This window comes from Stenella coeruleoalba (assembly GCF_951394435.1).
Source record: "Stenella coeruleoalba genome assembly, chromosome: 10".
Taxonomy (NCBI): Eukaryota; Metazoa; Chordata; class Mammalia; order Artiodactyla; family Delphinidae; genus Stenella; species Stenella coeruleoalba.
Window position 1 is genome coordinate 10,344,330 of NC_137156.1, and position 12,201 is coordinate 10,356,530.

Genomic DNA, 12,201 nt, shown 5'->3' on the forward strand with positions numbered 1-12,201 from the left:
ACACACATCTTTTAGTCAAGAGAATACATGCTTCATACTACAATTTATATAAACAAGGACTACTCTGATATCACAAGACCAACCTATGCCGTTGGAACAATTAAGGCTTTAAGTACCTCGACTTTAAAATAAGTTAAAAAAGATCATTTTGTCTTATTCATGTAATATTTCCAAAAAGATAACTGCAAATGCTGAGGTGAGACTACTCTCCCTAGAAATAAGTATTACCAGAGAATCAAGGACATTAAATGACTTTGACTCTTGGTACTCCATCATCCCCAGGTCCTTTCCTATTATTTCCCATCCTTATTCAATCGTACTAACCATAATTTCTATTTTACCTTTATCATATGAATTATCCTAGCAAAGTGCTGCCATTTTGTAAAATAAAACAATTTTAAAACAACAGATTAACTCTTTGTGTTCTGTAGTTGAACCATTTTCTTTATCCATCAGTTACATAAGATGGGATCACAAGGTGTGAACACAAAAAATACTAAGGTGAACCCAGAGAGAGAATCTTCCAGAACAAAGTCTAAGAGGGTGATAATATTAATCAATGAGGAGTCAGCCTTCTAATCTAAATCAGTTAGTATGGTCGTGCACAGGACATTAATTCCTCAAATATGATTTACATGTAAGTGACACTGCCAAAGGGAAAGTTTCTTTTTTTAAAAAGCTACCAAGTGGTGTTGGCATTTACATCTAACCACAAAACCTTAGAAAAACTGTTGACTACACGATATTAACTCGAATACCCAATATCTCTCTAAACACCCAACTTTTAAACCTGCCTCCATCCAGCACAACTGAGGGGTCCATGAGAAAATGGTGTGAAGCAGTGGTTCAGGAAAAGGGGACTGAGGTGGCAGAGGGGAAGATCTCTAAGAACCAGATTTTTTTCATTTTATTTCATCTAATTATTCAAATTAATTTAAGAGGGTAGGGGAGAACCTCTTAAAATGGACTTCCCAGGAGGTCATGGTGAGTATCAATTTTCTGAAGCATGGGATAGGGGAGGGTGCCCTCACTGAACCCTGGCTATAGGATTAAGATAAACAATGCTTCCTCTACAACTATCCTGCCATGTTGCTCAGTGGTAACCATTTTCAAAGCATTAAGAGATGTGACCCCCAGAGAGCAGTCTATCCTAGCTCCAACTCTAACTCATGACAACTATGGGATTCTGAGTCAGTTTCACTATTCTTTCAACTGTGCAAGACAAAATACTAGTGTTGAGGCTCTGATAACAGCTCTAGGGAAAAAGCTTGTTTTCAGAATCATCATCATGTCCAAAATTATCTCCTCAAAAAAATATGCAAAGTTTTATTAGATTTGTAAATTTAAGACTGTTCAAAGCAATTATAGAGACATTTAAGATGAACTGTGTCAAGCTGATGGTATCTTTAATTTTCTCAGGTTAGATTACAGTAGGGAGAATGACAATTTAAACTTACTGGTATTTATTTTAAAGTCTACACTATTTCAAGTTCTAAGAGCTACTATTCAGTACTACTGACATTCATGTGTCATGGCTAGCCTTTCAAGCAAAGGCACAGTCTAAAAAGTTGACTGTCACAGGAGTTACATTTTCCTGCTGACTTCCATATTGGAATTCTACCTTTTCATAAAAGGCTGCCTAAAAAAACAAGTTGAAAATTTTGGGTAAAAAATGAGTTGAGATAAGCAGTACTTTTATTGACACCCACTGTTTGCTCTGCTGCTGCCCATCCTCTACCACTGTTACTACTAACTCCTAAATATTTAACCCGCATTGAGGCATCTTAACCCCATACTCACTGTTCCTTGGTCTTTATTCCCTTTAGCTCCTCTTAAATGTCTAATTACAGAACACACAATAAGTAAATGGAGTTTTAAAAATTCCTTAGGCTGGAGGCTTTTAGTCAGGAAAAAAAAAAGGGATCCTAGTAAACAAAAATAGCTGATATTATTCTTACATAGCAACCCATTCACTGGAAAAATTTAGCCAAATCCTGAAACATGAAATGTACACATCAAGTCTGTATTCCAGTATGTAAATTACACCATTATTCTGATGCTTATTCTTACTGAGCAATAATTTATTCTTCATAAATATTTACATTACTGCTGAACAACACAGCCAAGTTCATGTCCAAATACCACAATGCTGAATTATACAATCTAGATTATCTTTCTGAATTTATCTTTTGCATTGGCACTATTAATAGTTGAATCATGTAACCTATGGAAACCGTTAAATCCTGTTACTAAGGATAGCAAATGAATTAACCTAAGAGATCTAGTGTCACTTTATTTCTTCCAGCAAATTAATAAATCAGACTAAAATACAAATTTGGTATGTGTGTCACCAAATCAAACATTATTAATACATTAAAATCATTAGGATATATATTAAGAGATTTAAAAGCTTCAATAAATAGTCTTTCCTACCAAAAGGATGAGATGTTTTATAAAAAATGTACTTCTGAATATGTCAATACACATTTCTTCACTTACTTTTGTATCATGGTCTGCCACTCTCCTTCTCGATCTCCAACAGGAAACCGGTCTATCTGTGCCTGTATTTTGGTTCTCCACTCTCGCATGTAATCTTCTATATCAAACACGAAAGGATGCTGCCCAAAATTAGCATCGACGACTTCTCCTGGTGTCTGGAGCCCCACAGTAGGATATAAATTGGGCTGTAAGACAAACACATTTTACTAAACATCTATCCCTTTTATGTTAAAAACATATTCTTTCAAATGCTACAGAACTACAAATTTACTTCATGAATATTTTAAAATCTCAATCAAAAACTAGTAGAGGAAGACTACAGCAAATCATCTAAAATACATTATATGCTGGATGAAAACTATCACTTCCTGTAATCTAATCATCAAAAAAAATTCGCAGCAACCTAAGCTACTTATTTATTCAGAGACCATGTGGCATTATACTTCTAATACATGAAGACACCATTCTTGCTCTTAAGAATATGTCATATAATAGTTGTAGAGACTCAAGTATAACGCAGGTTTATCCTTCTATGTCCGATATAAGCGATGCATTTCTAGAAACTGCACGTGAAGCTAGTTACTATGAAAGTACATCCTAACTGGGCACGTACTATTCTATAATTTCACTTATCTGTACATCTGGGATGCTTTTATTAAGGGATCGTGATAAGAACTTAATTATAAGCAAAACAGTGCCATTAAGAATAGAGATTCTTTACGTAAAAATAAAATGCGCACATTTCAAGAAAAGGAAAGGATGGATTTAAATATTCAGATTCATGAAGAAATACATTTACTCCAAGATATACTCCAAGATTTCGAGGTAAAACAATCAAGTTTAATAGCTTCAAAAATTTTGTACAAAAATACAGGAGTCCTTCTTTTGGCTCTATTCCTAGTTGTTACATCTAAACGGAGAATAAGTTACTGAATGTCTACTAAACGGTCAGGTTTAATCATAATTCTCCTGTTAAATCATTATTATTATTATTTGCATTATAAAGATACAGAAGCTGAGGATTGGGGGTAAATTAACTTGCTCACAGTTGTTCTACACTATGGCAGAGGTGGGATTAGAACACAGGTGTATTTAACACCAAATCTTAAGTTCAATTTTTCTTTCTGTAACTCCAAATCCTACTTCATCTTCAGTCTCTGTATTCATGCCTTATCTCTTTGCTTTAATGGTTATCACAAGTATTTTCAGTACAAAATTAGGTAAAGATTGAGTATAATTCGTGTGTACATATAAGGTGCTTAGACAGATTTCACTGCAAAAAGCTAAGAGGGTTTTTTTTTTTTTTTAAAAGAGGGTGTTTTTAAAATCAGCTGACCAACCAAGCAACCAAAACCAGAAACAGAAGGAGTACTGTGTCAAAATATTGAGAAATATATTCACACTGGATTAGGGAAATAAATGGTAACACAATGCACACAAAGATACTGAACAAATGTACTGATTCTTAACAATCAACAAAACTTGCAAGTTAATAGAATTTTAAGCCGAAGACAAGTGAGATACTTATTACAACCTTCTCATTTCATCAATGAGAAAACTGAGACCTAAAGAGCTTAAGGGGTGTCTCCAAAAGCACACAGCTTGTTAATGACACACATAAAGGAAAACACTCATGGCTCTCTACTCGTAGCACAGTATTCTTTTCATGAAACCCCATTACAAAATTGTGACATACTTTAAAACAAAAATATATAAAGCCAAAGACTCTTATGTCAAGAAAACTAGACTTTATAGAAAACAATCTGCCACACATATAAGCATCAATGTTCCAAATATTTAAAAAATATTCTCACAATATAGGAAGACAAAGATTACTAGTTCAAAAAAATTTAATTGGCAATAGGCAATTTGAAGAAATATAAGATGATAAAAATATGAAGAGACATAGTGAACTTTTTAAAATGCAAATTAAAACAAACAGATATTTTTGCACAGCAGATTAAGATTTTAAAGACTGAGAATAATACCCAGTGCTGATGAACGTTGGGAAAATAAGCCCTCTCATCCACTGTACATACCAATGTGAACCCACAGAACCTTTTAAGAAAGAAATTCAGCAAAATCTATTAAAACTGACAAGGCAATTTCACTTGTAAGAAATCAATCCCACAGAAAAACAAACATGTGCAAATATATATGTCCCACAGCATGATTTGTAATAGCAAATAAAAAATTAAAAAGAATGTCTATTCACAGGTGGTATTATATACCACAATCACTGAAGCTCAGACCCCACTAACTACAAGATTTACCATTATTTTATGTCTAAGCAAAAACACTGCCCATTAAACTCTGACAGGCCATGGATTCTAAGATGCACCCCATATCATAAATGTTAAAATATGCAAAAATGTCCATCTTCAAATTGCGGTAGTACATCACAGTAAGATATTATAAAAAACAAGCAAAAAGAAGAGTTAAAAATGTGTATACTGACACAGAAAGAGGCCCAAGATACATTCCTAAATGAAGAAAGCAAGCTATAGAACAGTGCCTCAGCTATGACCCCGTCTTCTTCCATCCTACATTCAATTATGGAGATACTGGCTAACGTAAGTTTAAAACAGATCTAGAAGGGTATACACTCAACACAATCATTGTATCTACAGAGTCTGGGATTATAAGGAACTTCTCTGTTATACATTCCTGTATTTATAAATATTTACCATTTGACTAACACTCTATATTACCTTCTGGAATCAGAAAGTGATAAAAAACTAAAAATGACAAAGTCAGTTTAAGCTCAATGAAAAGTAACTAACTGTACCTTTTATTCCACTTACTCAACCTTAAAACTTGAGGGAAAGATTAAGGACACAGCCCTTAACTGACTAAACTACAAATTTTTAAAAATATAATAGACTTCTAAATTGCTAAATTATAGACTTCTAAAAGCACAGTACAACAATGCAATGGGTCTTAGTATAGTCACAGAGCTGTGCAGCCCATCGCCATCTAATTTTACAACGTTTGCATCACTCCGAAAAAACCTCCATACCTATTAGCAGTCCCTCTCTGCAGACCACCAGTTCCTAGCCACTGCCAACCACTGATCTACTTTCTGACTCCACAGATCTGCCTATTCTGGATATTTCATATCAGTGTAATTATACAATAGGTGGTCTTTTCTGTCCGGCTTCTTTCACTTCGCATAATGTTTTCAAGGTGCATCCACGCTGTAGCATCTATCTAGAGTATGGATATATGTAAAACAATGTTTTCGGGGAAACTGATTTTAAGTTAAAAAAAAAAAAGCACTCCTGTCTATGTAGAATTAGAAGTGAGAATAATTTAAGTCTCTACGAAAAGAACAGAAAAATACATAGGTCTCATTTCTATTAACCCATGAAAGATGAAGACAGCTACTAAAAATGCTATTCAAAAGCTAAGTATACACAATAAAATTATATCCTCAATATCATAGTTTTGTTCTTTTATATATAAAAGATTTTTTTCTAAAGAAAATTGAAGCAAATAATGCTTTCTATAAAAGGTAGATTTCAAATCAAGCCAAGGAACTAGAAAGCAGCATCATGTTAAACGTGAATAGCTTCTATAACAAAAGAATTTATCTAATCCCAACTGAATTAGTCAGCTTATACATGGACATTTCTCAAACTGGTGAGGTGAGCTGGGGAAGAAAGATCATTTTCAAAAACATCTAAGGTTTTCTGAGATGTAAAGCACCCTATGTTCCGTAATAGGTACACTTTTTTTCTGTGAACATACTCTCCACTGGGATTGAATGCTACAACTGGCTAGTGAAGGATCACAGGTACACAACATAGAAACACTTGTTTGGTGGTGCCTTTAAGAGAAAGACTAACTTCTTCTTTCCTTTTTAAGTAGAAGAATGATATGTTACATGTGGAAGTCCCAGATCTCACAGTCATAAAAAAACAAAAGAGCTCTCAGAGCCACTGTATCTTAAGAGAAAACTTACAACTACCACCATAACCACCACTTTACCCACTGCTACAGAGCTGAGTAACAACCTTGGTTAATCACAGACAAGGCAAAAAATAGAACTGGCGATTCTAAAGCAGGACAAAAAATAATCAGAAGGCAACACAAAAATAGTCAACATGTTGGGCTTCCCTGGTGGCGGAGTGGTTGAGAGTCCGCCTGCCGATGCAGGGGACACGGGTTTGTGCCCCGGTCCGGGAAGATCCCACATGCCGTGGAGAGGCTGGGCCCGTGAGCCATGGCCGCTGAGCCTGTGCGTCCGGAGCCTGTGCTCCGCAAGGGGAGAGGCCACAACAGTGAGTGGCCCGCGTACCGCCAAAAAAAAAAAAAAAAAAAAAAAAAAAGTCAACATGTCTACAACTAGCTAAGCCTTTTTCAAATGATCCCCACTAGCTATCAGTGAGGAACAAAACCTGCTAACTGACAAGTTGGTTTTACTTGCTCAGTGCCACAAAAAGAGGGGGAAGAAAGGAAAAGCAAACCAGCTATGTAGGCCCTTTAACGCAGCGGTGCCCAACCTTTCTGGCACCAGGGACTGGTTTTGTGGAAGACAATTTTTTCACAGACTGGAGGGGGGCGGGGATCAGGCGGTAATGCAAGCGATGGGGAGAGGTGGGGAGCGACATGTGGAAATCCCAGATCTCACAGTCATAAAAAAAAAAAAGGGCAGTGACAGGGAGCAATGGGGAGTGACGGGGAGCGATGGAGAGTGACGGGGAGCGATGGGGAGTGATGGGGAGCGGTGTGGAGTGATGGGGAGTGGTGGGGAGCAACGGGGAGCGGTGGGCAACGGCAGATGAAGCTCCACCGATCGCCCGCCGCTCACCTCCTGCTGTGCGGCCCGGTTCCCAACAGGCCACGGCCCGCCACCAGTCCGCAGCCCAGGGGATCCCTGCTTTAACCAACTCCATTCAGAATGGAGCCTTAGCAAAACCCCTGCAACAATACTGAGCCACATGAACCTGCCTACCTGCGCCCGCACCTACACCCCGCCCCTCCACCACAGCCGCTCTTCTCTAAAGCCTCCCCTTTCCACTTAACACACTGGATCACTTCCCTTGTCCAGTCGAGGGTACGATCATTGCTACTTTTCCTCTCTGTATACAACATCAACTGTGTTTCTCGCTACTGAATCGTTCTCATCAGCAAACACCCTGCTGAATCTAACAAAAAATCTCCTACTGTTCCCCATTCTACCACCAGCTACCACATCCCACTTCTTTACTCCTCACTGTGGTCAAAATCCTCCAAAGCTGTCCATAATCTATAATAGCTTCTCTCTTCCGATTCTCTCTTAAACCTGTCCCAGTCAGGACTTCTCCGTCACTCTGCTGAAACTCTCTCGACAAGGTCACCAGTGACCTCCACTCTGCTAAACCCACTGATCAACAGCCCTGTCTTATGTGGTATGTTGCAGTGGCATTTGGCACAGTTAGTTTCTCCTTCCTTCTGGATATATTTTCTTCAGTTGGCTTTTTGAGGACACCCAGCTCTTAGTCTTCCTCCTACCTCTCTGATCGCTGCTCCTCACTTTCCTGGTGCGGGTTCCTTCTCTTCTCCCCAGTATGGCACGCCCCAGAACTCAGTCCTTGCTCCATTTCTCTACATGCACATACTCCCTTGTTGACTTCAAACAGTCTCACGACTTTAAATTTAAACACTGAAATGCCAGTGACTCCCAAATTTTCATCTCCAGCCCAGATCACTCTCTTAATTCCAGGCTTGTATAGCCAACTGCATGCTTGACAAGTCCACTTAAACTTATCCAAAATGACCTCCAGATTCCCCCCCTCAAAAAAGTGCTCCAGCTAAAATACAGCCTTCTCCATATCAGTAAGTGGCATCTCCGTTCTTTCAACTCTTCAGGCCAAAAATCTTGAAGTCAAATCCTCTTTCTTACATTTTCACATCCAATCCATCAGAAAATTCTCTTGGCTCTCAGATTTCTAAAAAAATCTTATTTATTTATCAATCATTTAACTCTTTAATCCATTTGGAACCTACTGTAGTATACAGACAAAATCCTAACACTATATATTTTTTCAAAAAGATAAACACTTCTTCCATCACTGCTTATCAAATAACACCTCTTGATGAGCAATTCTGATCTGTAAGACTCCAAATTTTCCCTTGCTTGTTTTCTATTATAACTTGGATTTCTTCTGGTTTTTCTAGGATTTTTCTTCAGGAAGATTAATAACCTATAGATAGGGTGTCTATTCTCTGCCTTTGAGTCTCCTGTCATCTCTCTCAAAACATTTCTAGAGCTGGAATGTATCTTATAATCACTGGCACCTTACGTCTGTTCCGGCAGCTGTCATGAGGCAGCAGTGGTCACCACCTGCATAGGTGTGAATTTGCTGAAGGATGAGCTCACCAAAAACTCTTGAGTCTTGACTGTTTTTCCTGGTCAAACAGCTGGATAAATGCAATTCCTAAGACATTTTAGTCAACAAGCCACTATGGACCAACTGAGAAAGGAATGTCAGAGTCCTTGTTGTGTCAGAAAACCTTTAGTTAATACCTTCTGGTCACATGAAGAAAGTGAGCATATGAAACCCTGTACAATGCGGTCAGGAGCTTGGAAGAAAGTGCCAGAGACATAATGGAGAACTCTTAAGAAATGTTCTTAATGGCAGAGAAGACAATATCATGTAGAAAACCACAGACATTAACTCTGAACAAGTGTTTTAAAAGGTTGGACTCTGAACATGAAGAAGTTTGGGGAAAACTTTGATCAATTTATATCGTTTACTGTAACATTTTTAGGTGTGTAATGTGATACTGATTAAAAAGTTAAATACCTGAAGAGATCATTCAGTGAATATACAATATCAATTCTAAATGATACGAAAGCACTTTATCATAGTTTATTAGTTTGTTCGTTTCCACCACCACCACCACCACCACCCTGCCCTTGGGCTACATATGACGCATGTTACACTGATAGAGCCTTAGATTTGGGGCATAAGGTATGTAGAATCAAACTGCTTCTTACATCTCTAGTGACGCTGAGTCAGCATCATCTCCCGCCTGAATTTCTGCAATAGTCCTTCACCTGTCGGCTTGCTTCTACCCTTCCTCCCCCTGCAGTCTATTTTTCATCCCAGTATACCATAATAACTAACACTCTGCAGTGTCTTTGTATTTCATTCAGAGTAAATGCCCAAGCTCTTACAATGTCCCTCAAGGTCTAGATGATCTCCTCATCCTCCCTGTCATCATATCTGACTCACCTCCTACTTTCATGTCTCTCTACCTCCCTTCATGCTATTCTTCAAACATGCCAGATGTGCTACTGCCTTAGTACCATTCCCCTAACTATTCCCTCTTCCTGGAACGTTCTTGTTCTCTGTATCCGTTTAGTTAACTCCCTCACTTCCTCAAAAGTCTCTGCTCAAGAATTACCTTGAACAAAGGTGAGCAAATTATACCACGTGTGTTCTGTCTTTGGTACTCCCAAGCTCTACTGTTTCTTTTTCTTTAAAAAGTATTTAAATCCTTTAAAAATATTTTTAATGCATTATTTATTCTCTAAGTTGCTCAGCCTGAATACTCCAAGGGGACAGAGCCCTTTATCTGTTTTGTTGAACAGTGTAGCCCAGGCACAGAACCTGCAGCACAGCGGCACTCAACATACACTGAATTAGTGAATGACTAGAAGTGTTGCACAGCCACTTACTAAAAAGTCCAGCAATACCAGAGACATATTTCGAATGAATCCACAGTGACACCAAAAAGTGTATTTTAAATAATCATTTCCCATTGAGTTTTTAGCTACAGCTAAGTTCCCTTGGACAATGGTGTCCAGTGCAATTTGGAGGTTAATTTCTGATGGTCCAGACCAACGGTAGCTTGAGAAAGGAGTTCTAGCTTACGCATGGCATGGCATATAAACTTAATTACCAATAAGACTGCATTTTAAACATGATTAGTACTAGTTCTTATATACTTTTAATTAAAAGTACAAAACTACTTTTACAAGAAATTATGTCTTACCGGTAAGTCAGTGAAAGCAATACCTAAAAAGAAAAAAAAAGTGGCATTAGAAGCTGTTTTTCAAAGGCAGAGTATGGCGACAAGCTGAATTTCTAACTAAAAAGAAGGGGAAAAATAGCAAAGGAAGAAAAAACTTAAAAAGCTAAATATAAAATAATAAGACTAATTTTTTTCTCACTAACACCTAAGCTGCTTTATCCAACCTTACTATTTAATCTTCCTTACCTATATTTATCTTTTAAATAACTTTGAGGGGAAAGGAAAGATTTTCTGTTAAAAATGGGGGTGGGGAGTGAATAGAAAATATAGTACTTTTGTTTCCTTTAAAAAAATCTTATAAAAGTACATTCTCAGAGCTCTTACTCTGGACAAAAAATTTTAATTCCTCCTTCAAAGGACAATGATTTATACAGTTGAGAATTTCTCTTAAATGTCCGGTGACAGTAATTTCAACAGTCATGTACCAAGTACACTTGCACAATGGCAATATCACCGGAATACATCTACTGACATCCCAAAGTGATGGTGTAATCTCCCTCCAAATATTCAAATATATTACTTAGCTGAAAATAAGGTAATAAGCAAACCAAATATTTCTGCAGGACCTCATTCATAGGCTTACAAAGACTGAGCTCTAGAAGAATGGGAGGGGCAGTGTTGGTGAGCCAGCTAAGCAAAGCTCTTCCAGTGTAAACACACATTGACACAAAATACAGCCACGCCAGCACCACTGCCTCTGCAGTGCTGATCGCCTTCTAAAAATGGAGGGCCCTCCTGTTATATTATCTTTAAGGTCTCCTCCCACTTGAGAGTCTATGGCTCTATAATTGTGCTGTATCACCAGAAAACACAAGTATCTAACTCTATTTATTAAAGTAATAAAGTTAAAAGGCAAAGTGACTAAATCTCTATTGTACATGTTTTTAAATAAACAGTAAAAACAGTGCTTTGTAATTAAAGTACTGTTTTTATGACTTTTAAAAACTAGTGAACTCATGTTAGCTTGTCAAAAGGAAAAGCGAAGCTGGAGATCCCCCCACCCTCCATAAAACATTCGGATTACCTTCAGCTTCATTAGTAAGTAGAAAGCAAACTGACTATGGGCCAAACGAATATGAGAATTTATTCTAAAAATTTCAGAAAACTAAAAAGAACACAGAAAGCAGCAAGAATAAATATGACCATACATATTTCTACCATTTTTCATAAAACAGCAGTCTAATCAATTATTTTCCTCAAAAATGTCTATTGATAAAGATTGTCTAAATTCATATTGTTTTAGCAAAAATTCCCTTCTGTCAGTAATTACTGAAATCCTTACTTTACCAAAACCTCTAATGAAAAACCCAACTTAATTCTATAGATGAATACTTTTGAACATTGCCAAATACAGCATCCACAACCTATGCATGTTCAGACCACAAAGACGGCACTTTAACAAGCTGTGTAATTATTTAAATTTTACACAGAAAATAATTTCCCCCTATTTCCTAATCTGATTATCAAGAGGCTTTTTGAAAAGTTATCTTCAACTGATGAATGATAATCAATAAAACAAAATTTTAAAATTTCAAGTAAATTAACTTGCATACTGAAATGTTTCTCCTTTAATTATTTTCTCAAAAACCTTTCCATTTCTCTTTATATGGTAAGTAAATATATATTTTGAAAACCTTCATGAGACAGAAACTAAAGATGTATCAGCCTTGGGGCAGA

The 12,201-nt window shown here is 37.1% G+C and overlaps 1 protein-coding gene across 5 annotated transcripts in view; it reads right to left on the reverse strand.

The window, feature by feature from the left end:
* Positions 1 to 12,201, reverse strand: part of RANBP9 (RAN binding protein 9) — a 160,199-nt gene that overhangs the window by 20,852 nt on the left and 127,146 nt on the right. For all 5 annotated transcript variants that reach the window (XM_079933669.1, XM_079933668.1, XM_079933667.1 and 2 more), the window contains 2 exons: positions 10,486 to 10,508; positions 2,500 to 2,684 (listed from right to left, as the gene is read on the reverse strand). In XM_079933669.1, coding sequence (XP_079789795.1) covers positions 2,500 to 2,684; positions 10,486 to 10,508 — 208 coding nt within the window. The remainder of the gene's footprint in view (positions 1 to 2,499; positions 2,685 to 10,485; positions 10,509 to 12,201) is intronic.